The 24,431-nt window shown below is 37.3% G+C and overlaps 6 protein-coding genes, 1 long non-coding RNA gene and 2 other non-coding genes across 12 annotated transcripts; 3 read left to right on the plus strand and 6 right to left on the minus strand.

The window, feature by feature from the left end:
• Positions 1–516: 516 nt before the first annotated feature.
• On the minus strand, positions 517–965 carry LOC111831703. Of its 2 annotated transcripts, none has more exons than XR_002834814.1 (2): positions 887–965; positions 517–784 (listed from the first exon to the last, which is right to left on the minus strand). It is a non-coding gene; the product is annotated as an uncharacterized LOC111831703 (long non-coding RNA). The 2 variants fall into 2 exon arrangements; XR_002834813.1 differs by having other exon boundaries at positions 517–797; positions 887–900.
• A 288-nt stretch (positions 966–1,253) lies between these two features.
• On the plus strand, positions 1,254–1,763 carry LOC17891351 (putative defensin-like protein 73). Of its 2 annotated transcripts, none has more exons than XM_006299511.2 (2): positions 1,254–1,371; positions 1,485–1,763. In XM_006299511.2, exons 1-2 carry the CDS (start codon positions 1,299–1,301, stop codon positions 1,625–1,627), a joined length of 216 nt encoding a protein of 71 aa, XP_006299573.1. In that variant the 5' UTR covers positions 1,254–1,298; the 3' UTR covers positions 1,628–1,763. The 2 variants fall into 2 exon arrangements, 1 of the variants encoding a protein (XP_006299573.1); XR_002834804.1 differs by having other exon boundaries at positions 1,281–1,371; positions 1,482–1,571.
• A 558-nt stretch (positions 1,764–2,321) lies between these two features.
• On the minus strand, positions 2,322–6,214 carry LOC17892428 (probable pectate lyase 8). The gene is made up of 6 exons (XM_006297705.2): positions 6,049–6,214; positions 5,521–5,586; positions 3,352–3,994; positions 3,171–3,274; positions 2,939–3,077; positions 2,322–2,779 (listed from the first exon to the last, which is right to left on the minus strand). The coding sequence occupies exons 1-6, from the start codon at positions 6,129–6,131 to the stop codon at positions 2,558–2,560; spliced, it is 1,257 nt and encodes a 418-aa protein (XP_006297767.1). The 5' UTR covers positions 6,132–6,214; the 3' UTR covers positions 2,322–2,557.
• A 1,393-nt stretch (positions 6,215–7,607) lies between these two features.
• LOC17893308 (sterol 3-beta-glucosyltransferase UGT80A2) lies at positions 7,608–11,701 on the minus strand. Its single transcript, XM_006297121.2, has 16 exons — positions 11,600–11,701; positions 11,118–11,472; positions 10,818–11,026; positions 10,394–10,636; positions 10,209–10,320; positions 9,931–10,101; positions 9,704–9,767; positions 9,537–9,594; positions 9,271–9,448; positions 9,059–9,189; positions 8,870–8,972; positions 8,691–8,767; positions 8,493–8,540; positions 8,262–8,411; positions 8,011–8,173; positions 7,608–7,764 (listed from the first exon to the last, which is right to left on the minus strand). Exons 2-16 carry the CDS (start codon positions 11,329–11,331, stop codon positions 7,757–7,759), a joined length of 1,929 nt encoding a protein of 642 aa, XP_006297183.1. The 5' UTR covers positions 11,332–11,472; positions 11,600–11,701; the 3' UTR covers positions 7,608–7,756.
• Positions 11,702–12,096: 395 nt separating this feature from the next.
• Positions 12,097–12,169, plus strand: TRNAV-UAC. Its single transcript has one exon. It is a non-coding gene; the product is annotated as a tRNA-Val (tRNA).
• A 247-nt stretch (positions 12,170–12,416) lies between these two features.
• LOC17892641 (TATA-binding protein-associated factor 2N) lies at positions 12,417–15,368 on the minus strand. 2 transcript variants are annotated; one of them, XM_006297754.2, is made up of 8 exons: positions 15,021–15,368; positions 14,630–14,710; positions 14,445–14,533; positions 14,298–14,372; positions 14,017–14,111; positions 13,809–13,928; positions 13,551–13,619; positions 12,417–13,357 (listed from the first exon to the last, which is right to left on the minus strand). In XM_006297754.2, the coding sequence occupies exons 1-8, from the start codon at positions 15,141–15,143 to the stop codon at positions 12,789–12,791; spliced, it is 1,221 nt and encodes a 406-aa protein (XP_006297816.1). In that variant the 5' UTR covers positions 15,144–15,368; the 3' UTR covers positions 12,417–12,788. The 2 variants fall into 2 exon arrangements, with proteins under 2 accessions (XP_006297816.1, XP_023641081.1); XM_023785313.1 differs by having other exon boundaries at positions 12,417–13,343; positions 13,809–13,913; positions 14,012–14,111.
• Positions 15,369–16,344: 976 nt separating this feature from the next.
• On the minus strand, positions 16,345–19,203 carry LOC17893745 (guanine nucleotide-binding protein-like NSN1). The gene is made up of 9 exons (XM_006297250.2): positions 19,095–19,203; positions 18,726–18,970; positions 18,452–18,545; positions 18,187–18,360; positions 17,875–18,089; positions 17,514–17,778; positions 17,225–17,404; positions 16,913–17,124; positions 16,345–16,820 (listed from the first exon to the last, which is right to left on the minus strand). Exons 1-9 carry the CDS (start codon positions 19,111–19,113, stop codon positions 16,500–16,502), a joined length of 1,725 nt encoding a protein of 574 aa, XP_006297312.1. The 5' UTR covers positions 19,114–19,203; the 3' UTR covers positions 16,345–16,499.
• A 107-nt stretch (positions 19,204–19,310) lies between these two features.
• Positions 19,311–19,396, minus strand: TRNAM-CAU. Its single transcript is given in 2 exon segments — positions 19,311–19,346; positions 19,359–19,396. It is a non-coding gene; the product is annotated as a tRNA-Met (tRNA).
• Positions 19,397–19,493: 97 nt separating this feature from the next.
• On the plus strand, positions 19,494–23,960 carry LOC17891070. Its single transcript, XM_006296742.2, has 17 exons — positions 19,494–19,678; positions 19,776–19,896; positions 19,970–20,073; positions 20,170–20,317; positions 20,398–20,536; positions 20,657–20,750; positions 20,962–21,099; positions 21,256–21,356; positions 21,500–21,613; positions 21,738–21,979; positions 22,101–22,159; positions 22,250–22,435; positions 22,516–22,639; positions 22,740–22,798; positions 22,976–23,121; positions 23,205–23,381; positions 23,486–23,960. The coding sequence occupies exons 1-17, from the start codon at positions 19,618–19,620 to the stop codon at positions 23,786–23,788; spliced, it is 2,316 nt and encodes a 771-aa protein (XP_006296804.1). The 5' UTR covers positions 19,494–19,617; the 3' UTR covers positions 23,789–23,960.
• Positions 23,961–24,431: the final 471 nt, after the last annotated feature.

Here is a 24,431-nt window from a genome sequence, read left to right on the forward strand (position 1 = left end):
ATATTTTGTTTAGGTTTTATACGTTGTTTTATAATCGAGGAGAAGCCAATTAAGTAGATCATATGTATGAGTGTATGACGGCAGTCAAGGTTTTGATCACAGCTTCAACGGAGTTCTTCTATAAACAATTGGTTTGTGAGGAGTCGGCGACGGCAATTGCAGGCTGATATATATAAACGTGAAAAAACGATAAGAGAGAATGAAAATGAAAGTTGTTTTGGAAGTTAGATTAAGAGGTCTGATATATATATATAAAACTTTAAAGTAACTTTTTAATATGAAAACGCATAACTCAGAATCGGTTTTCAATTAGTTGTCACATTCCTCCAAAAACTTTGATTTAGTATTTATTGCATGTAAAAAGGATTAAGAGTACTCAGAGAATCAAAATCTTTAGGTTTGCAATAAACTTAAAGTATTATTTAATTATATATAAAAACCTAAATATCACTTCGTAATAGTAAATTGATATTTCTGATTAGTAATACTATACAGTATATAACAAGAGACTCTGAGTACGTTAATTAATTATTATTATTATTTTCGAATGGTTACAAACTAAGTAGAAAGCTTGAAACAAAAAGAGTAGAGACCTTTTACCTACTTATATACCTAAGCATAAACAAGATTAAGGTTGGAAAACCTCTAACCAAGCTAAGTACGTACGTAGCCATGTAAGAAACAGCAGGAGGAGCTCTAGATACTTGAGAGAAGGTCTCTAACTTAGAACGAAGAGTGTTTTTTTATATCCAAGATGATCGCTGACGGAGCTAGGGCGAAAAACCTGAATTTTGAGACTAAGCAAAGTGATAAATACACAACGAAATTGGTACTTTTAATATTTATTGCTAACTTCGTTTTATATATATATATATATAAAACATACCTCATAATCGTTTTTCCATTGGTTGGCAAATTAATCCCAAAAATGATTTGGTAGTTTTTAATATTTATAGAACTGTGTCATGACAATTGACATGCTTCAGTATTTCTTGCATGCAAAGGATTGAGATTGAAAGAATCAAAACCTCTTTAGATTTGCAGTAATTTTTTTTGAAAATGTGCAATTTAATTAATAAAAATTAATAAAATTCAGATTTTGAAAGTTACACTATAATAAATAAACAAAATTAAATATCCTTAGATTGGCATAAATATATTTAGATTTCTTAGTAAGTGAAAACTAATTCACATTAAATTTGGTTTGAGTGGCAAAATAAAAAAGAAAACGATATAAAGAGAGCTCATAAGAACATATCTAAAAGCTAGCAAATGTCATATATTGGCAACTAGGAAAAATGAATTGCAAAACTAGATTCATGAGCTCTATGGTGATGATTTCAATAATCATCATATTTCTTTTGGTTTCAGGTTAGTCTCTTCATGTATATATGTTTTAACAGCAAACTACGAAAAATATCAATAATGTGTTATCGTAAATCAAATCTTATTTTCTATAAAATTGATATTGGATGAAAAAGTAGGGAAAACTGAAGCGCTTCCCCAAAATTGCATTGGATCATGTAAAATGCTTATTGACTGTGCGACGGCTTGTATCAAGATGGGATACACAACTGGCCAGTGTGTTGGCTGGAAAGACCCCGATATATGTTGCTGCGACCATTGAATCTTTTCGTAAATATACTTAAAATCATCAACAAAAATAAGTAAATTCATATATCTCTGATTATTAAATTATGCTATATAACAAAGTGTATATATGAATTCTCATAATATACATCAATATTGTGTTATCATATGCATATTCAGTTTTCTTTTATCTGTTATATTCTGGTTTTGAGTGAAATATAGATAAGGTAGAAGAATCCTAAATAGAATGCGTTGGACCATGTAAACTGGTTGGAGACTGTATGCAGGTGAGAGTATTAAGTAATGTCCAAATTAAAAGTGGCCGCTTGGTGAATAATGCCCTAACAACTCTTGAGTAATAAGTAGTAGTAAAGACAAGTCAAGATGAAGAAAAGACAAATGAAATTAGTTCAAATCGGGTTGTAATATAGAGGATAATCAATGACATGATCGTCGGCCAAACTATCACATGACTCGGAAAAAGAGACCTTTCTTCTTTAAAGCACAACTTCTATCTTTGCAATCTCATGTGCTTCTTGTCTCTCCTCTGTTTCCTTGTTGTTATGTCCCCACCACATTCACTTCCCTCATTTCTCAACCTATTCACACGACACTACTATTGCTATTGATTCCTTTTGAAGCAACCCGCCAAGTACATTTAAAGCCACTAAAGCAACAAGATAACGACTAAAGCTAGATAAAAGACTTTTACGAAACAACTTTTTTATATCAATGGAGGTGAAAAATAATAATAATCATACAACATTATATTACATACAGTTGAAGCCGTTTAAGTTAGGCCTCCACATCCAACAGGAAGTGTATATCGCAACAACCCCAAGAGTGAAAATTAAAGTAAGAAAAAAAAAAAAAGCAGAGTTGCCTGATATGGGTAAACATTTTGTTGACTTCTGCACAACCAAAAAAAAAAAGGTTTTTTCTTTTTCTTCTGATTATTCTTGATCAATTAACATCGACGACCGGCTCTGCAGTTAAGAGCACCCGAGTAAGAGGTCATTGTCCCTACTAGTGAGGATGATTTTGCTGATAAACTCGAAGCTCTGGCATAGTTGGCTCCTGCTCCAGCTCCAGAACGTGTGAAAAATGCTCCGTTTAAGAAAAGATCTCCTTCTGATCTCCAATTCCAGTGCTTCCATGTCGATTGCCCTGTGTACTCTCTCTTGGTCACCTGCCAAAATTTCACCAATCATCAATCTCGTTGCAATCACCGTTTTAGAAAGATCAGGTGTCAGCCACAGTTTGTGTTTTCATAGTGACAGCATTAATGTCAAAACACGATATAAAGATGGATCCTTTTTGAATCAAGTGATAGTCAAAAGAAACATACCTCCTTAGCAAATGGGTTAGTTGGAGCAAGAAATCGATTGCCCTGACTGTTGATGGTGGGACTAGCACTACCACCAATTGCATACATTTCCCAGTGTGTGTAGTCGTTGTTAACTACATGGAAATATCCATGCCTACACCTACAAAGACAAAAAAAAAATTCATTTATTTGTCTTAGAACCTACACAACTTTCTCAAATCATACAACCAGCAGAGCTCAAGATCTTTAGTACCTTGGCATTCTCTGGATTAAACCCTCACCAAAATGGTTGTAAGCAATTGTGACTTGCATCACCTTGTCTCTTGTGTATGAATCACTGTGCCCCAAAAGCATAACCTAGTGAACACATTCTCTAATCAATCCCCAATTATTCCAATACATGAACAGAGAGAAATCAATAATTTAGGTTTTACCTCATTGTGGTGGGTGAAGAAATTGTTAGAGACAGTAATGGCGGTGGAGCTCATAACAGCGTCAACAAGGCCATCAGCACAATTAGAAAGCGAATTGTGGTCAATCCAGATATGGCTCGCCCCAAAAATGGAGATAGCGTCACCATCAGCCATGGATCTCCACCCGTAATGCGTCGGAGAGCTTCTAACCATAGCGTTACCCGTAGGCTTACAGTCATGGATATGAATCCCATGGACGATGATGTTGGTGACGTACTGAATCGTGAGGCAAGCGCCATTAGCGATGTGAACATTGACACCACGGCCGTCGATGGTCTTGAAGCTGTTCATGATCAGCTCTTGTTTCAAGGTTATGACCATGTCGCGTTTGAAGATGATCCAGAGCGGTTCCTCTTGGATCACGGCGTGGCGGAGTGTCCCCGGTACCGGATTCACCGGGTTGTCGTCTCCAGGGTCGGTTACGACGTAGTAACGGCCGTCGCGGCCTCCGATAGCGTTGCGGCCAAATCCGATAGAGCAATCGGCTAAACGTTTGCGACGGAGCTGCCATTTACGGTCGCAACGCCAGCAATCGTCGATAGGGTTGCCGGTGGCGCAGGAGAAGTAACCCAATCTCCTCCGCTCTGTGCTGTTTCGAATGCTCCTGTTTTCATCGTTAAACGTTTCATCCAAAAAAAATTATTAGACTTGTAATAATTTCACCTTATTATTAATATCACTACAAAATTACTTAAATCACTACAATTTTACTCAAATACTAGAAATTTGATATTTATTTTTAGCTAATTGCATATTTTTGTGAACTGATTTAACTTTAAGACTCTTATTAAAATTTCACAAAAAAATACATTGCTTTTTTTTATTTTTGTTACTTATGAGGGAAAAAATACCAAAATAAATACTGAAAATTGTTACGAGTAAAACTAAATAAGATAATTTGGAAAGACTTTTTAGTAGAACTAAAACTTCAAAGTCAAGAGATGGTAATGTAAATCATTTTCAGATATACTCGACTAAAAAGAAAAATCCAAAATTCTAACAAATTGTTTTTTTTTTTTTGATAATTAGGTAAAAGAAAAGGTAAAAAACAAAAACATGTTATGATGAAGTGTACGTGTCGATGCATGTGGGCATGAGAGAGAGCATGTGCATCGAGCGGCTGTCAAATCATTCGTTTCGAAAGAAAGATTTTTAAGTGGTGAAACATTACACATGCATCTTCGCTCTCCACCAATCATAATACTCTCACTTCCGAATCGCATTTTATATCAACAAAAAAAAAAAAAGAAGCAAACAATGCATTATCGGTATAAATTGTATGATCAAAGTGCAAGTGATGCATTATTGCCCTTTAATGAAGAGAAGCAAGCTCTACATCGCATGAACCGACTTTTACAGCGTAGGACGAGAGAATAAGCATAAAGAAGAACCTCTCTCACTCACCACAGTTAAATCAAAATTATCTTATGACATAAATATACAACCATATGCAGGTTCCAACATGATTTTTTTTATTTATATAATACATATTTCCTTTTCTAGGTGTTGAGTAAAGTTGAAAAAAAATAAAGTTAGTAAATTGTGACAAATCCTTTAACTATGTCATAAATGAAATTTAATTCTGTAATTACTAAGAAATCAAATACTGAAATAAGAAGGAAAAACAAATAAAAGGGAATAGTCAGAGGAATGTGGGCTTTGAGTTGGACCCATTTTTGGACTAATAAGAGTATATGAAAGTGATGTCTCATAAACTTTTTTTTTACTTCTTCTCTCAAGTGAAACTACACTTCTTCTCTCATTCATGTGAACCTGCGCTTCTTCTCCTTTGTTTTCTCATTCATTCATTTTTACTTACCTCTTCTTTTTGTTTCCCTCGAATAAAAAACATAATATCAAAGATGCTTGCTATATGGGGAAAAGTTTAATTATTATTTTCAGAAAAGCATCACGAGATTGCTATATAGCTAAGTACACCTGGATGTAAGAGTTTTTTTTACAGTATTTTCTTTCTTTTTTTGATGATTGGAAATTTGGGAGTATGAGTTTAGTTTATATATATTTAAGTTTACTATTTATCATTGTTAGTCATTATTATATAGTAAAAGTTAAAAAAAAAACATCTAAATCTATATATTCGTTTTGTAGATATATATAAAAAAAACTCACATGTCCACCATGGCAGCTACCTCCTCTGGCTTCTCAACTGCATGTTCATGCCATGTTTCATTGGACCTGTTTTTTTTTTAACAAAACATTTATTATTATTATTATTATACAATCCAACAAATTATTGTCTCATTTATCACTTGCTATATATATTAATATATCAAAATTTATTTACACACTGCTTTTTGTTTCCTTATTTCTTTTCAATTGATCGATAACTATAGAATTAGTATGCATGTCGCTAATATCAGGGATGATCAAATTATATTTGAAAACTCATCGATCAAAACCAGCAATACGGACCTCTTCAAGGTGTATACATACAGTATATATTAAGGGGGGAAATAAATCAGGTTTCTGCATTCTTGATGAACGCTCACTAATTCTTGGTGAACAGCAGAACAAGAACACGTAGAATCAAAGCTACATTGAGCTAGAAACTCTTTGATGGATCATGGATGTCATACGTCTAACTAACCAATGTATAAAATGAAGTGAGAATCATGATGATGATACTAAAGTGATTACCTGGATGAACTAACGCCGATAAACAGAGTTGCTAGAAGTAATGCAGAAGCGAAGAGTAGAGTAAGCTTTCTGACAGCCGCCATTGTTATATATATATATATATTGTTGTTCTTTCTCTGGTTGTGTTTATTTGTCTCTGTCTCAGACAGAGGCAGAGGCAGAGGCCTTTTTCTCGAAATAAAAAGAAAGGAAGAGGATTAGGAGAAGAAGAAGAAGAAGAAGAAGGAGGGTAGAAGAAAGGCTACGGGAGAGACGAGTTAATATAAGAAGAAGAATGCGTGACCATTCCCATTATCTCTTATTCGCCTAATTTCATATAAAATATAAATAGATAAATACATAAAGGAACATTTTCAAAAAGTGATACTAAAAATACCATATTAATTAGAAGATTTACAATTTATATAATCATGAGAGTCATGAATCTGGGTTGCGATTGCTAATCTGGACGATGATGATCATATCATTAATTCACCCTTTTTTTATCTATTAATAAAATTATGTGAAATGGTGATATAATAGTGAAAACGTAATCATTGGGTCTCCAGTTAAATACACAAAAAAGGGTTTTAGCAATTATTATTGAATATATATTTTCATAATCAATTTGAACAGTAGTAAATTAGGTTACAAAACCAGTTGACTATTGTCATGATGATTCATAAAGTCATCCTTTTAAAAACCCGACCTACAGATTCAATCTAGCGTGTTAATCCAACCTTTGGAATATAAATCCAAACCATTCTGAATCCGAAAAAAAGTAGGCACTGCAAGAAGATTCCCATCCAAGTAGCTTGAGATGATCCGAGTTCAATTCCTAAGAAAGATGAGATTGATTACAAGAAACAAATGACCATAATTAGTGTGTATATTTGCATTTATTAACTCATAAGCTTCTTCTTTTTTTGTTGGTTACTTTTGAAAACACATGTGCATGTGTGTGTGTACTTGTATAATAAAAATCGTACAGGAGTGATATAACAATAATGAGTTTGGCCAACAACGGTATCATGTCATGTGATTGTTATTCGTCTTACCTCTTTCCCTCGGCAGCTCAATAGTGTCATTGGATAATGATTTGTTAAAAGACAATAATAATAAAACATTTATTTCTTTAAAGTTTATAGACAGCTAATTGAGAAAACTTGTACACTATGTAGGCCTCTCTGATTTATATTGTTTCCGGATCATTTTTATTTCCTATATTCGGCACAATTGACTTTCCCCATGTGACCATTATATACCTTATGCTCTCATTACAAATCATTCCAGTCTTTTTTTTTTAACCGCTAATAATGTTATAGTTATGCAATTATCACCTAATCATCGTTTTATTAAGCGGACAATCATTTTGTTAAAAAACAAACACACATTCGGTAGTTAATGTAGGCTTCCACTTGGTGATTGTCGGCAACAACTTTTAATGGCCAAAAACATTCACTTTCATAGGCCATGCCATGGATGGATGGAGCTTAAAACAAACTATACGAATCACAAAAGTAGAGATACACACTAAAATAGCTCTTCACATTTGAGATTTCATTTATCTGCCGTAACAATTATACAACAAACAACCACGCAATCAAGCGAGCATGCTCTTACACTACATTGATCAGTTCAAAGCAACAAACGAACACAATATAATAGCAAAGACTAGAGAGAGAGAGATGTGTTGTTTCTGTACACCATATTCCATAGAAGTTGCAGCTCAAGACACTGAAACAGAATATGTCATTGTATTAATACTTGATCTCACAATCTCCACTAGTCTCCTGATAACAATTTTATATTATATGCATTCATCTAAAACATCAAATTCCCAGGCACTTTTCACAAATGTTAAAACTTTTCCTAAGCAAGCTGTTGTAAAGCCAAAACCGAAGAAGAAAACAGGACATACAAGAGACAACAATACAAAAGAGATAAAAAGAGGAGATTCTGGAGGGGGAGAAAGTTACGAACATCCAAAGCATCTTCTAAAAGAGAGAAATCCAGGAGCTTCAGGGACTGGATCCGGAAGATTCTGTTTCGTACTTGGAAGATGTTTAAAGAAGGCCTTTACGGCTCCAGCCACACCATCCTCGTCCTTCATCGCCTTTGCTAGCGTCTCTGCATTGCTCTTCACCTATTCAGTTTCATTGTAATTAAACCACATGGTCATAACTAAGGGATTTTCATAAACCAAAACTTCTTCTTTGAAGACACTGTCTTACCTTTTCATCGAGCATATAATTTATGGCATCTTCAAGCTTATGAAGTGAGAATTCATCCACTGGGATTGGTGCAGGACCTACACCTCTAGCATGCACTCGTTCTCCCCAAAAAGGTTGGTCTCCAAAGAAAGGCACGATTGTAGTTGGGCACTGTGTTCAAGGAAAAGCAAAACACTTTCATATCAACCACATAAGTCCTATCGCAATAGCTTCCACTCATATTAAACTTACCGAGGCTTTAAGACCTGCAGCAGTTGTTCCAGCACCACCATGATGAACCTGAAAGCAGAGGAGCAACAATTTCAGGCTTAAAGACAAACTAGTACTAATCCAGATAAGCAAACTGTGTGACAAAAAATTTCCAGAACCAAATAAAGCAGCAAGATAACTAAGGCAAAACTACGAGAATTTCCCGATTCTTAGACATACCACAGCCTTGCATCTCGGGAATAGCCAGTCATGTGGGACATTATCCAACAAGTAAACGAAGTCCTTTGGTTCTTTCACTATATAAAAACCACATAAAGTAAATACTATAGTAACATATACCACACATGATAGATGAAAACATTCAATAATGGAAAGGTAACACGAATTGAAGAACCTACAGTTTCCAAGGCCACCCCAGCCTTTGTTGATGATTCCTCTCTGTTTAGTTCTTTGGAGTGCTTCCACAATGATTTCTGTCATTTTCTCTGGTTCTTGAACAGGCTTTACAATCAAACAGAAAGGGAGATGCATTATTTTCAATTGCTCACAAAATCCTACAGAAATACAATTCAGTAAAAGAGACTCACGAGACTACCGAAGCCGATATATATGGGCTTGTCACCAGCTTCTAGCCATTCCACAAGCTCTGCAGGAGGTTCATAGTTGGACGCAAGATCAAGAAAGCAAAATCCCACTACATCAATTTGAGGCCCCCAGTCTAAGAAATAAAAGAGAGGTGAGTAAAGATCTAAAAGTAAAAATATCATTATGTCATCAGTAAGCTAATGAGTCATGCTACCTTTTGGCTTTGGGACGAGGTGAGGACTCCACATATATCCATGTGGGATATTAGATCCAGATCCTTGTGTTCCACTTAGATATGTAACAGGCCGTAGTTTCAATTTCTTTTTCCTAAGGTCATTCACCATATCTCTTATACCAAGCCAGATCAATGAGTCGACGATTTGATACGAAAGCTGAAATTGCATGATGTTGAAGTTGAACAAAGAAGTCGGGCTTAAAAGCAAAAAACAATCAGATGATATGTCAATAAACAAGTCTCACTCTGTATCCTGCTGGTTGTTTGACACGTGACAATGGGTGTGGAAATTCACTGGTTGGTCTGCATCATTGTTTAATAGCAAAAAGAGAGTCAATGATTCAGAACAAAAAGAGTCAGTGTTTAAAGTAACACCCATATAGCCATAATCTGTTGCCAACACAAGACTTACGTCCATGGCATGGTGAAAAACACGTGAATCGGTATCTTCAGTGCTTCTGCCACATGTGTATGTCCTGAAATGACGATTTCCAAGTTAGTCACCACTAGAAGTGAATCTAATAAGTGAGGAAACCAGTTGCTGCCAAGATTTAGGTTTGCATAGGGTTGTGTCCTCAATGGTGCACACACCCAGGTATGATAGAATAGTAGCCAGTAATTCGAAGATGCTGTACTAACCATACGCTGGGGGGTTGGCAATGATGGCATCAGCTTTAAAGGAAATCCCAGAATCTGGATCAGGTTCTTTACATGCTGGAAGTAGAGAATATATGATGTCTTTCATTTGGTTTCGTTGAATTGGGATCTCTGAAGGGCCTGATGGTAAAAAGCCCTTGTTCTTAACCATATCTGTACACAACACAGCAGGAAACGGTGAATTGCTGAAAACTTTTAAAGCTAGAATCAGTAAACCTAAAAAGATGAAGAAAGAAAGGCAATGTTTGGAAGATACTTACAACCGGCAAGCACTTTTGGATCTCCACCTAGAGGATAGAACTCCAGTCCAGCAGTCAAAACAAACTCTTTAAAATTTGCATGAGTTGCAAGTCTAACTCGATGCCCATAGTCCTACATAACCGAAACAGTCCATTACTTTCTCCGAAACAAGTAGAAGAGTTCTCAAATGAAGGAATCTGCCAACCTGAAGGCGTTTGGCTATTGCAACAAAAGGTTGAACATCACCGCGTGTTCCAACAATGAGCATAACGATTTGCATAGGAGGGATATACTGAAGGTCTATCCCATCAATAGACTCATCAGCACAAAAACCGTTTTTGGATCCTTCACGGTCAACAACAATAGGTTGGGGGATAGCATCTGCTGGAACATCAAACTCAACAGTACCATCATGTTTCACAGTAGCTATACGGTTCAGCAATTTAAGCTGCAAAATAAGATATATTAAAAGTAAAGAGTAAATATTCCCAATTGCAAGAGAGTAATATTGCCAATTATAAAAGTAGGATTCAACAGGGTTCAAAGTCAAACTGATTTCATATGTAACAGATATCTAAAAATAGAACAAGGACAAGATTAAAAAAGCAAACTAAAAATAGATGGCGTACCTTCTTGCCAGCAGAGATTTTGTCATCGAAGATCTTAGCAGCATCCTCAGCAAGAATGTGAGTAACTTTTTGCTGCCTCTCAGTCTTTGATTTTTGTAACCTAGGTTGTTTTGTTGTTGTTGCTGTTGATGACGGTTCACCCCTTTCACTGCTCGATGAACCCTCCACTGGCATTGTCCATACTCGTGAAAAGCTTTTATTCCCAGAACCTGAAAGAGCACCCAATTACAAAACTTGAAAATCACCTAATGGATCCAAATCCCAGACGAAGGAATGAATAAAAAGAGGGAGAGACTAAACCTGAAGATTCAGCAACGGTGTTATCAGCAAGAGTTTTCGGATTGGTCTCAAGTTCTTCGGAGCCAATGACGACGCCACTGGCACCACCAATAGCACCGACAGCTCCGCCTTCAATCTCCTCGATTTGAACAGAGGCTCGGCCGGAACTTGAGGAAGAAGAAGAAGAAGAAGGGGAAGAAAGCCTGGAGAGGTCAGCCGGCGAAATTTCCGGCATCGTGATTCACTCTCTATCTCACTCTCTATCTCTCTCCGCCAGCAGAAACGATCTGGATCGTCCGCTCTTTTAAATACGGACAAAATACTTCTTCTTTCTCTATCTCTCGACTCTCGAATTTGCGTATGCGTGTTTCGAATCCTACAAAGTGAAGCCAAAACAAAATTAAAACAAAACTAAAAAAAGGATACGATTCTTTTCTTGCTTTTCTTGTAATTCTTCGATTTTTTGTTTATTTTTATGTATCAAGAAAAGAAAAAAAAGTTACGATTTGTGTATGTATGTATTGGGGACGTTCGAAGGAAGTGGGTCGAAGACGCGACACAGTGGCTGGCTACGTGATGGGTTCTCTCTCCCCGGTTCAGGCGGGGGACTCCGTAATTAACCGTCGGAGTGATGTGGGGATTTTTCACTCTATTTATTTATTATCCAAAAATATTATTTCTCTCCTTCTCCAGAAATTAATACTACGAAAATATATTCTTAGAAACGCTGTCGTATTATGCCTCGACACCGAATCTTCTCTTCTGTCTGTCATTTCGTATTTTTACGTCCTTCTCGCTTTCTCCCTTTCCTGAATATCTTTATATCAGAAAATTTAAGAAAATAACTCAACTTTTATATTAAAAGGATACATTAATTTAATTAATGTTTTACCATTTTCTTCGTATGGACCTTTATGATGGGCTATTAATCGATAATTCGATATGTACTAATTGCTAACTCTTTATAATTTGATAATGAAATATCACACTCTAAACATCAGGTGCTGTGGTGTAGTGGTTATCACGTTTGCCTTACACGCAAAAGGTCTCCAGTTCGATCCTGGGCAGCACCATATTTTTTACTACTATTAATTTGGTTTTTACATTTTTAAAAGCCACCATGTTGTTGATATATATTTTGCTTCACATTTTTCATGACGATTTGTTTATGTGGACTCTGCTTGACGCAACCAAGAGGAGTGCAGCCGAGTTTGGCTGTCTTTTTTGTTCTTTTACTCTATATACATCCAATCTTGCACTAAATCTTTTCTCCCTATACAAGGCATTAATAGCTTGATCTCCCCCAAAATAGTTAATAAATATATGCAGACTGCAGTACACGTTATAGAAAGATTTGGACAAATACTAGAAAAAAGCAAACCATAATTAATTACAAGAAGCAAGAGAAGCTGATATTGCACTTGGGCTAAATTTGTGCAGAAGAAAAAACTAAAGAGAAGAAAACAAAAAGAAACCCTTCCCTTAAACTCCCCTGGGCTTTTTATATGGAATTCACCAAAGGGAGTTTTTACAGAACCGTCATCCACATAGTTTAACAAACAAGATATCATATCCCTTGGGAGTGCCCGGTAGATTATGTTATGCTACGATTTTGAAGGGTCTTTTAGGTAACGGAAAATTAAGCAGCAAAATTATCCCATATATAGCTTCCAAAATGGGAAACGAAACAGCTTAGGCTTGGTTCTGGTTACTAGCACCACCCCTTGAACGGCCACCATTACCCATCCTTCCACGCCCACGACCATATCCACCTCTAACTCCACGGTAACCACCTCGGCCTCCCTCGTAACCATCACCTCTGCCTCCTCCATACCCATCACCTCGGCCTCCTCCATACCCATCACCTCGGCCTCCGCCTCTCCCTTCATATCCACCTTGGCGTACACCATATCCTTCTTCTCTGCCTCCCCCATACCCATCACCTCTATCTCCCCCACGGCCACCTCGAAATCCGCCTCTTCTTCCCCCATACCCATCGTTTCTGCCTCCACTGTAACTGTCATTTCTGCCTCCACCGTAACCGTCGTTTCTGCCTCCCCCGTAACCGTCGTTTCTGCCTCCACCGTAACTGTTGTTTCTGCCTCCACCGTAACTGTTGTTTCTGCCCCCACTGTAACCGTCGTTTCTACCTCCACTGTAACCGTCGTTTCTACCTCCACTGTAACCGTCGTTTCTCTCCCCACCATATCCATCATCTCTCCCACCACTATACCCACCTCTGCCACCCTGATATCCAGCACCTAACACATAGAAAGTGGTGCTAATTTATTAAAATTTGCATTTCAGATAGAGTAAAGATTGTAACTAAATGAAGGGTTTACTGTCATGTGACAAACAAATTGACTAATCAATGTCGATCTAGAGTATTGTCTCATAGCACCCTTAAACCTAGTAAGTTGCTGGTTTTTGCTATTTCACAATGTTCTTACTTACCACGAGAGCCATAACTCCTTCCACCACGTCCACGGCCTCTGCCCCAGTTTGAATACCCGCCTTCAATGTCTAATCGTACCAATAACAAAGCTATGAGTCAGTTACAAACTAAAAAACCCGTAACACAAGGTTTATTATTAGTCTTAAAATCTTACATTATATCACTGAAAAATCAACATCAGATTCACAGAAACAATAGATAACCAAATGAATTCCAAGATAACGAACAAATGAGCTTCTTTAATGACATAGCAATACCTTGATAATCTTCTTGATAGTTCCCTTGGGATTTGCCTTGATAAATCCCTTGGTTGTTTTCATATCCACCTCTTCCCCTGCCTCTCCCTCTGCCACGACCTCTCCCTCGACCATACGAATCTACATTCCAATTTTTCAAAAGCTGGTGTTATGATATAAGCTTTCAACATTAACAGCTACAAGTTCTCAAGAAAGTTTAATGCATCACCTTCACCATAAGCATTGTACGGTAAGCGGGCTTGTTTTCCTTGCTGTGGCTGATATTGAGGCTTAGACTGATCTGTCTGTGCTGGAGCTTGATACCTGAACACAATTAAAAGCCTTTATTGTAAATACATATTACGAACCAAGGATACCATGTGAAGTAAGAAAATCCATAATGAAATAAGTCTGAGATGAGTCTTTCAAGCAAAATTTATTAATGTATTTGCATGAATCAAGACTTCCGCAGTTCCCAAAAAGAAAAGGATGAACAAAAGACAAACTCACCCAGGAGAGTCTTTATTCAGCTCACTCAAAGACAATGTAATTGAAATCATGGAGACATGGCGCGTCAACTCAACCCTGCATCAAATAGAATTAACTTGAAGCCACCCAAAAAGAAAAGCAAGGAACAGAGTAATGCAAGATACTCACGGTACAAGACCCTCCTCCATAGGCTCCCAGACATCAGTGATGCTCATAGAACTGATTGCAATATCTTGATGCAAACCTGGAATTTTATTCTGCAGCATGGATGATAAAATCTTAGCCACTTGGATAAAACAGAGAAGCACATTTAGATGTTATCTTCCCAAGTATTTCAAAATAAAAGCACTGACTTTTAGTATCTCAGAGATGGCCACAGTCTTGCTGATTGCCTGCCCCATAGCCTTCAACACAATGTCTTTCACACCTTTCTCCTGAAAGTTACAGAAACGGGTAATTAACACACACAAAAATTCAAAACTTTCACACATCACATAAGGAAAATGTGCAATCCATAGCCTCGAGTAGTAAAAACGGAATCAGTGTAATGGTGCATAAGCCCCAGAAAAAAACAAAATCTTTATAACCACATTTGAAGAAGAAAAAAAAACCCTTTAAGATTACACTGAAAGACAAAATCTTTATATGCACATTTGAAACCTAACCCTAGAAAAACCTTACAACAGACCAGCCGAAACACAAATTAATATGAAACATCACGCACTTGAGTGGGAGAGAGGGTACCTGAAGAAGGCTGGTGGCGTAACTGATGTAGTTTCGGATAAGGCCTTGACTGGTGATACGGATCTCATTCTCGTTAATCGGAGACTCAGGCTTCGGTTTGTCGACTCTCTTGTATCTATCCATTACACCAGAAGACGCAGAAGAACGAAACCACTAGGTTTTAGAGAGAAGGACACTCTGGAGAAGAAGAAATGAGAGAGGGGTTTTGTAATTTGGATACAGAGATAGAGAGGGAGAGAAACCCTTAGTATAAAGTATAAACCCTAGGAAGAGAACTTGTGAGTTTCAAGAGGAAGAAGAGCGAAGAGCATAGGGAAAGGCCGAGATTGTAATGCGAAGGGACGGACACCAAAGAGCCTTGAGCTTTTCTTTTTTCTTTTTTTGACTTGGCCCAAAACGGTATTTTTTGTAATATGAAAACAAACAAACCGCTTCAAAACGGGTCAGTTTTTTTCGGATCCGGATCCTATTTTCGGGGATATCAGTGTGTCTTTTACGCGCGTAAGTTCCCCGTGGCTAGCACGAACGGTCAGATATCCATAGATTCTCCATTTTAAACGCCGCGGATCGCTAATAACAAGATTTTATTTTCAAAACTTGGATTTGTTTGGTATGGAATGACAAAATTTCAAAACTTGGATTTTAACGTTTGGCATGTTCCGGATTAGGACTAGTATTACGGTGCAAATGTCTGGTTACTTCATATAGTAAAGGTCTTAAAGTTTTGGGATCGTGAGTAAACCACTTCAATCTCAATATTTAAAAGGTGGGAGCGAACAACATTTAGAAGTGTATAATACGATTTAGCGCTTGAAGCCGAAACACAAATAACAATGTCAAGTGTCAACAATACTAAAAATGTTAACAAAAGTGATGTTTAAACAGAATTACAGAATTCGCAGTGTCAAACCAACTTAACCTATCTAAAAAAGAAGTAGTGATGCCGTGGTAACTGATGTGAAGTGAGCTGTTTGGTCATGAGACCAGCAAAAAGACTGTTGTGTCTTTAAGTGAAGAAGAGTCATGAGAAGACGTGACTGTTGACATTCAGGGACAACACATGAAATTTAATCTGTTTGGTAAGCTCATGGTGTTTAAGCATGTAGGAATGCTTGTAATGTGAAAATATTACCCTGAGTTTCATTACCTGAACTGGAGAGAGAGCGAGAGAGATGACGTTGTACAAACAGAAGCTCCGACCAGAGATCGGAATAGTGAGAATATGCCTGTGAGTGAACGGAGGGGAGACTATCATCTCCAGCCAAAAAGAGCAAACAGTTCTCTCTTTTACTACGGAGGGTGTTTTATGTGAAAGACAGAGAACACTTACCTACTACTACTAGTTAATTGTAGAAATCAAAATTGCTTCAGTGGTACTACTAATAGTTCATGAAGCACACAATATATATCAAAAGTTTTAACCGACCAAATCATAAACGCATACTACAGCAGTAAAAAAAAAACGATGTTGCCGATCACTCATTCTTCAGGCAAAAGTCCATCCATCGGAATTTTAGCATCGATCTGGAAATCTTTCTTATAATCCACTTTGAAATCATAATCTCCCTCCATCAGGTCCTCATCACCTCCTGCTTTCTTTGCTTTCTTCCTCATCTTCTTCTCTGCTTTCTGCTTTTTTGTATTCAACATGCTTTCCTCCGAGTATAGCTTAACGTTCTGCCTCCCCCTCTCTGATTTCTCCTTAGCCTTTCCTGCCTTTTCCTCCTCCTCCCCTCCCATAGACTCATCACCACTGTCATGGTCAGCCTCTTCCTCTGTCTGAGTCTTAGTAGTCTCATCCTGTGTATTTTTTGTTGGTGATACATAAAACCAAGATTAAACCAGACCGAATCATTTACAAGCAAATGGAATCACGAGACAATTTTACCAACCTCGATCATAGTTTCATCAAAATTGAGAGGACCATTTGAAGGAACCTCAACTGGGTTGAACTCGTTAACTGTCTTCAAGCTCCCAATGAAAGAGGATTCACCACTGTAAACCTCATCTATATTGAATTCCTTGGCCAGCTCGGTCACAATCTTTGACTCTGCGTGTCCACCTTGGTCCCTCTTTGGGGGCATTGTATAGTATGGGATTTTACCTGAACAACCATTCGTATTAGAAACATTGATGAGTTAGAAACTGGTTTTAAATACTCTTCATGTTACTAGTATATGAAACACTAAAAGACGTATCCACACCTTCATTCCAGTCATGCAAAACAATTCTTGCAGCAGCTTCAATATCCACAAGACCACCCTTTTTAAGCTTACCCCTTACCGTGGCGACTTTATAAAGAAAATCATCAACTGCCTCGAAGCTTGGGATTTTATACAGAGTTACCAGCATTTGTGTTGGACAAAGCTTGAGAATTTCCTTAACTAAATTTTCCACAAAGGAGAAGATTTCCAGGTTAGGTACTGAGGTTCTAACCTTTAAAAGCAAAAACAAAGAGATGCCTGATTCTATCTATAGAATATTTCAAATTACCTGGACTAACTGGATCATCCAACTTCTCGATTCTTTTACAATTGCGGAGAGCTATAGAAGCATCATTTCCTGATGATTTGAGCATCACAACTCCAGGACAATCCAACAACTTCACGTTTTTATCCAAGTGAACCTCTTGCAGAGACCTAGTCAGTCCTGGTGTGGCACCAACATTGACAACGTGAGCTCTCTTCAAACTGTTAATAAGACTACTCTTCCCGACATTAGGCAATCCAATAATACCAACTGTAATAGATTTTTTTAACTGCCAAAGAACATCAAAGGAAGATTTAATTAAAACTGGATAATATAACTTCATGCTAAGGCAGGGTGACTAAAATGTGAATAATGAAAAACCAACCTCATGACTTCTTGAGTAGTTTTTCAACAACTTGATAAGAGTATCTGCTCCAAGACAATCACTAGTCTGCAACATATTGCTTGGTTTTGATGCCTTAGATGATTTCCAACCCAAGTTTGATCTCTGTTCCTGGGTACTACATTTGAATGCAACAGCAGGAAATTCTTCCCTAAGGTACTTAAGCCATTTCTCAGCCGCCTCACGGGGAACAAGATCTAGACAAAAAGATTCAGTTACAAAAAGTATTGGCAACACCCAGAGGAAACAATCAACTTTTTATGTTCAAGAACAAACTCTTATCGAGGAACTTACCAATCTTGTTCAACAGCAACACAAGATGCTTATTGGGACCAGCTTGCATAACCATCCTCTCCATGTCAGTACACCTAGTGCCAAGGGGATCACGGGCATCAAGAACCTCCAAAATGACATCAGACAGTTCAATGACTTTAACAAGCTCCTTGTAGAAAGCCCTCTCCGAGTTATCTGTAAAATAATAGACATTAGTGAAGGCAAAGAATCAAAGATACCACATAAGCGTGTGGAGAATATATCGAAATCAAAGCACCACACTCACCTCGAACATTGACAACTCTAGTTGGGTCCTCTCTGGTCTCTTCTTCTGTCTTGGTATCCTCATCCTCATCATCACCAAGCTTCCTTTTTTTGGCCTAAATAGATATTATTAAGAGAGATCAGAACACAAACCACAACTGATAATACGAAAGAATATCAAAAAGCAGGACATGGAAAATGTTACTTTGATCAATCAATTAAACAAGAAGATAATGTAGCTTTTACTATTTTCAAACTATTTGTCACAGCTATAAGCTAAAAATTGTAAGCTATACCCTTTCTTTGCGGGCGACTTTTTTCTGCTCGATCTCTTCGAGAGCACGGGCACGTCGAGCTTCAAGGGCTTTGAGCTCTTGTTCCTTAAAAGGCCAGTCATTGGGGATACCTGGGTCCTTCTCTACTCTTGGCTTCCGGTTAAGCCCAAGCTTTTTAGCATCCTTTGCCTTCTTCTTATGGTGCTCCTTCACCTTCCTCAGAACCTTATGCTTCTGCTTCAAGGTCACCCTCTTACTCTTACTCTCTGCCAAAAAAAAACCATCAAATAATCAATAAAGATGAAGTAAAAGTCCTGAAAGGAATAATTGATTCAATTCATCGACTACGACAAATCCCAAACATAAATCTGAATGAAAGATTAATCTTACTTTTACTCCGTTTCACCATCTTTGTCGCCTTCGGATGAGAGCGAAGCAAAAAGAAAAACTAAGTAGGTTAGAAGAAAAGGGTTTATGGGGACGGAAGATGGAGATATCGGCGCCAAATTAGGGTTTTGCTATTAGATGGATTTGGATCATGACCCGACCCGGTCGAGTTAACCCGACTCTATCTTACATAACTAATAAACATAAAAATAAAAGATATGGGGTGAGAGAGGCTCGAACTCTCGACCTCCGGATTACTCTGATAGCTATGAGACCGACGCGCTAACCAACTGCGCCACCACCCCAACTTGTTCTACTCTTCAACAAAATGGTTTATAAACGATCATTTGAGTTCCTTGTCCAAAGTCATAACCTTCACTTTCTCGACCGGTCGCCTGAAAGTCTTGAGTTTTTTTTTGCTTAAGATCCTGCCGGGCTCCGGTGCTGCCGGTTAAACCCTTCAAAAACCTGACTTTTACTGATATTCGTTGAGCTTAGGATAGCAAGTGAACCCCACGATACAGAAATGTCTAAGAGAAGCCTCCATCTGAAGAAATTTTCATGGCTTTCTTCTCGGATTCTCTCAGGTTTCGGAAAATTGATCGTCTTCTCCCATTCTAGCTTTCTGGGTTTTCACTATTTTAGTGTTTCTAACGATGTTTTGGTTGTATTTTTACTTACCAGACAATGCTCATGGGCGATTTCACCGACCCAGTACTCCTCCGGCCATCTGTTTAGCTCCTTCATTGGATAGAGATTTGAACATTGGGTCCAAGACATTGGTCGAACAATGTCTTTCTCGCGGGTAATTCGATTTTTTAATGTTGACTGTAGGTTCTGAGCTCTCTTTCTAATTTGTACTGGGCAGTCTCTTTCAGATTTGCATCAGTGAGACGAGTATCTCGAGCTTCTTCTTCTTCCCCTTCTTCTCCATATGTTGATTTGCTCTCTTATATTAGAGCTTCACTTGATAAACTAGAAGGTAGCTGAGTGTTATACCGATTCTCATATCTTTTTAGTTTAATTGTCTTGATACATTTATTCGTGTTGTAAACAAAGTTTGTGAATGAACTCTTAGGTCCTTCCCATCATTGGTTGAACCGAGACATTGAGAACAAACAGCTTTTCAAGGATAAAGGAACTTATGTTGTTCTCGCTGGAAATTTGCTAAACGGAAGAACTGATCCAACTGAATTCTTTGAGAAACTAAAGTTGCTTCAGCAGAGGTTTATGAAAGCTTTTAACTCAAAACTCATGGCAACTTAACGGGAACTATGGCAAATAATCTTTTTTTGTGGTTTTTAAGGTCCCCAGGTGTCTGTTTCATGGGTATCCACTTCAGTGATCAAGCTCGAGTCACTGATGATCGAACTGCTTTAGCTGAGTTGATTGTGAATGAATACCTCACTTTTCCTGTATTACTTTCTGAAAAAGAATTTTCCAAGGTATATATTGTATCTCCAAGAAAATGTCGCTGTAGATTACATCTTTCTATATCATTTTTTCAAGTTGTGTGCAAATACCTCGATTTTAATTGAAGGTGTGATGTTTTTTACTTGTATCAGACAAGTGGGGAAGTACGTTACATCGTGTTTAAAGATTTTAAGAACCCTTTAATCTACGAAGAAAAAGATCTCGATATTGCTTCTGTAGCTAAAGGTATACCTACTTTATCATCTTATTGACTACACATATTTTCTACGATGTCATACTTATTGTTTCATGTTCACCTTTAGAGAGAAAAAGGAATTTCATTATGCTGATTTAGCTTGTGAGTCTTCCTGAGGATCTTGGAAGTCGAAAGCATATAATTATTCTTGTGATTAATGTGATACATATTCTGGTTTCTTCTTCTTGCGCTTTGCTGCAGCTCTTGACAGCCTCGCTCAAGATATTGAGAAATCCAAGTCTGTGAGGATTTTCACGAACACTTGGTCAAAACAAGCTGAAGCTATCAAGGAATCACATTTCTCTTCTTTCTTTCAAGATTTGTTACTTTACTATCCAGGTATATCTTGAATTTCTTTCCTTTTTGGGTCGTTTTTAGTTTTATCTTTCATACGCTACTCTCAAATATATTGTTCACGAAAAATTTGGAACAAAATTTTGATGCTATGCTATCTTCAACAATCATATTGTCTCTGTCTGACATTCTCTGTGACAGGTTGTATCTCTGCAGACGAAGTTGGAGACCGTCTGTTTCTTTCTGATACCAACCATCATCGTATAATTATGTTTGAAAACAATGGGAAGATTTCAGACAGTGTAAGTGAAAGAACGTGCATTTGGGGAATTATAATCTTTATAGAGTTTCTTTGCTCGATTCTCTTAAAAGGGCATTCTTAGAGAGAACGTGCATTTGAAGCTCCTTGTTTAAACTAAACTTTAAGACAATGTTTTTATTTCAGATTGGTTGCTTCCCCGGTTTTGAGGATGGAGAATTTGAATCTGCAAAGATGTTACGTCCTACAGGGACCCTTTATGACGAAGAGGAGGATTGCCTTTACATTGTAGATTCTGAGGTATGGCTCCAGAAGAAGATACACATTTATGATTACTGATTGTGCCATTGAATGTTTTCATGTTTAAGATTTTTTTTTCCTCTTTGTTTCCTTTCCTTTTCTTTTCCCCATTCTTTGAGTTAAGAATCACGCCATTAGAAGAGCAAATATAACTAGCCGGGTCCTGGAAACAGTATATCCAAAGGTTGTTAAGAAAAGTGGTGGCATGTGGTCTTGGATAATGGAGAAATTGGGTCTTGGAAAAGATGATGATACAACAGTTGATGCTGATGCCAAATTAGAAGAATTTGATGCTCGCTCACTCTTGTTTCCATGGCATATACTGAAGAAGCGTGATGATGAGAGTCTTTTAGTCAGTAACAAAAGGTAAAAAGACTAGTTAAAGGGATTGCTTCTTTATAGTACTAGTAGTGATCGCTCAGTCTCTCTTTCTTTCTTTTGCTACCCTTTTACGCTTGTGACCAAATAGGTTTCTCATATCTTTCAGTTTTTCAAAGTTATGGATGATTAATTTAGCTTCAGGAGAGATCGAAGAAGTCGTGGAAGGTTGCATACAAGAATCAGCATTTCTTTTTATCCGTTTTAGTTTGGCTTCCTGACTCATTGTATCTAAAAGATATTTCTATCAAATATAAGGGTTTTCGAAAATAATGGAGATCTGCGGGCAATCAATCACAGAGAAGCTATCAGTGTTGAAACATATTCCTTCTAACTGGGTGCAACAGCAAACTGAAACTATCACCTCATGCAAGGAACAGCCAAGTGCTTCCGTTTTTTCCTCTTTTACTAACCTTGGAGACAACATTTTCATGACAGATATAGGTAAACGACATATACGCAACTTTATTTACATATTTTTCATCTCTATGCATCAACTAACACATTTTGCCTTGTACGTTAAGCTTGTCAGCGGGTGTTGAAGGTAAATAGAGAATCTGGATCATGCTCTAGCATTCAGTTCTCAAACATTGGGATCCTTGGGTTACCCTATTGGTTGTTCATTCCGCTGGAGAGAGTTTTCAATCTGTTAGTGATTTCTTATTCATTATCTTATCCTTTAACAACACTTCTCTTGTTCTGAAACTTACTAACTGATGTCGTGTTGTTTTTGCTAAATTATAACCAGAGCTAATGGAGTTCAGGAAGCACATCTCAGTCATACTCAGGAACTCCGGTTATTGCCAGGTGTTATTTGCTAGACAGACCCTAATATTTTCTCATTCTCTTATAATAATAGTCTTGATGTTAGAAGTTCATCACCCCAATCCGAATTAGCTGCAGCATGAAGATGGTTTTAACATTGGTTCGAGCTGACAATCTAGATATCTGGTTTGATTCAACTACTACTTTTTCTTTTAACAGGTAATATTAGCATACGGTTGAACATAGAGATTCCTCCATGCACGGAGATTGTTGAGCCGATACAAGAAAGCTGTATATGGCGACAGACAAGAGGTGCAATCAGTGAAGTCTCGGCTACTGGAAGTGCAGTTGAACCTCCAGAAAAGGTTAATTAAGAGCATTGCATTCCTGATATCTGCTCTGAATTAAATCCGAGTTAGCTCAAAAAATTTGTTTTCATAACTTATAGATTGGAGTTTCACAACAATGGTATGATGAATTAGATAGCCTCGCCAAAGAAATAGCCAACCCCGAAGCAGATGAGGAAGAGGAAGAAGTAGATGTTAACCCTTCTGAGATTGAAAGGGAAGAAGACGGACGTATTCACATTAATTGTACTGTCAAAACAAGTCCTGGCACAAGTGAGGTACGCCTAAAACCTTCCCTCAAGTCTCCGTTATCAACAAAAGGCCAAAGTTTACTATATTAAGAAAAAAGAGTGGATAACTTTGTCGACTTGGGGTTGTGCAGCTTATTGTTTACGCAGCTTTGTATTTAAGACTGGCAAGAAACGAAGAGACAGAAAGTGCAAGCCAGGAAGAACTGGCGAGAAGAATAGCAGAGAATTTAAAGCCAGTACGGAACATAACGACAATGAAGGAAGAAATATTTGTGAAACTGTTGGCCAAGTCAAAGAGAGAACTGAGAGACATTGTCTTCTTGAAGCCAATGCATGTGCGGATAAGATTAGACTCGATGGATCATCCAAAAGCCGAGAACTCAAGAGACGTAATCTTGACTGACTCCTCTGTTGAGGTTGATGTCTCTCTTTGAACGCGGGCCAGTAAACTAGGCGTTGCTACATTCTTTTTCATACATACCAAAGGGCTACTCTAATTCTTTTTCAGGTGGTAGAAATGAGCTTTCTAGCTATATACGTTTATGACATTATAAAGAGAAACGATTTGCTCGGTTCATTATATAAAACGGTTCACAGTTTGTTTAAGATGGTCAAAATCTCTATGCTAGTGTTTCTTGTTCTTTTTAGTTAAAATTTTGAAAACATCAATGAAATTAGCAAATTTTGACTGCAATTAGTAAGGCACAAGAACTAAAAAAATAAAACAGCTGGTAAACTCTTTTCTGTTTCTTTTTAGACGGAACATCAATTTCAAACCAATATCCAAACTGATTTTTGAAATACTGTATGTGGATCAAAACAACCAAATGTTTTAGCTATTTATCATAACATATTATATTCCTAACAATTACTGGTTAGCTAGAAGGAACGTATTTATTTGTGCAATTTGTTAATATTTCCAACTTATTACATATATAAGTGTGCATTGATACATATGCTAACTGGATAATAAAGAATATTATATCATCGAAATGATTATCTCAATGGTATTAGCAAGAGCCTCATGTAGAAGATTATTGTTTGTTGACTTATTTTTGTAAACAAGATTAAGAGAAA

Source organism: Capsella rubella, unplaced genomic scaffold (genome assembly GCF_000375325.1).
Source record: "Capsella rubella cultivar Monte Gargano unplaced genomic scaffold, Caprub1_0 scaffold_3, whole genome shotgun sequence".
Classification (NCBI taxonomy): domain Eukaryota; kingdom Viridiplantae; phylum Streptophyta; class Magnoliopsida; order Brassicales; family Brassicaceae; genus Capsella; species Capsella rubella.

Excerpts from the sequence above, each read along its gene's own strand:
- LOC17891351 (XM_006299511.2), top strand. The coding sequence starts at position 1,299 with ATGAATTGCAAAACTAGATTCATGAGCTCTATGGTGATGATTTCAATA. Across the intron at positions 1,372-1,484 it reads CATATTTCTTTTGGTTTCAG|GGAAAACTGAAGCGCTTCCC; the intron begins GTTAGTCTCTTC and ends ATGAAAAAGTAG.
- LOC17892428 (XM_006297705.2), bottom strand. The coding sequence starts at position 6,131 with ATGGCGGCTGTCAGAAAGCTTACTCTACTCTTCGCTTCTGCATTACTT. Across the intron at positions 3,275-3,351 it reads TCTTCACCCACCACAATGAG|GTTATGCTTTTGGGGCACAG; the intron begins GTAAAACCTAAA and ends TGTGTTCACTAG. Across the intron at positions 2,780-2,938 it reads CTAACCCATTTGCTAAGGAG|GTGACCAAGAGAGAGTACAC; the intron begins GTATGTTTCTTT and ends AAATTTTGGCAG.
- LOC17893308 (XM_006297121.2), bottom strand. The coding sequence starts at position 11,331 with ATGCCGGAAATTTCGCCGGCTGACCTCTCCAGGCTTTCTTCCCCTTCT. Across the intron at positions 8,973-9,058 it reads ATATCGGCTTCGGTAGTCTC|CCTGTTCAAGAACCAGAGAA; the intron begins GTGAGTCTCTTT and ends TTGATTGTAAAG. Across the intron at positions 8,768-8,869 it reads CTGGGGTGGCCTTGGAAACT|TGAAAGAACCAAAGGACTTC; the intron begins GTAGGTTCTTCA and ends GTTTTTATATAG.
- LOC17892641 (XM_006297754.2), bottom strand. The coding sequence starts at position 15,143 with ATGGATAGATACAAGAGAGTCGACAAACCGAAGCCTGAGTCTCCGATT. Across the intron at positions 14,112-14,297 it reads CTGAATAAAGACTCTCCTGG|GTATCAAGCTCCAGCACAGA; the intron begins GTGAGTTTGTCT and ends AATTGTGTTCAG. Across the intron at positions 13,620-13,808 it reads CTATCAAGAAGATTATCAAG|ACATTGAAGGCGGGTATTCA; the intron begins GTATTGCTATGT and ends TGGTACGATTAG.
- LOC17893745 (XM_006297250.2), bottom strand. Across the intron at positions 18,361-18,451 it reads TAGAGTTGTCAATGTTCGAG|ATAACTCGGAGAGGGCTTTC; the intron begins GTGAGTGTGGTG and ends ATTATTTTACAG. Across the intron at positions 18,090-18,186 it reads GTTGCTGTTGAACAAGATTG|ATCTTGTTCCCCGTGAGGCG; the intron begins GTAAGTTCCTCG and ends CTTTTTGTCTAG.
- LOC17891070 (XM_006296742.2), top strand. The coding sequence starts at position 19,618 with ATGTCTAAGAGAAGCCTCCATCTGAAGAAATTTTCATGGCTTTCTTCT. Across the intron at positions 21,100-21,255 it reads TTTGTTACTTTACTATCCAG|GTTGTATCTCTGCAGACGAA; the intron begins GTATATCTTGAA and ends TCTCTGTGACAG. Across the intron at positions 23,382-23,485 it reads CAAGTCCTGGCACAAGTGAG|CTTATTGTTTACGCAGCTTT; the intron begins GTACGCCTAAAA and ends GGGGTTGTGCAG.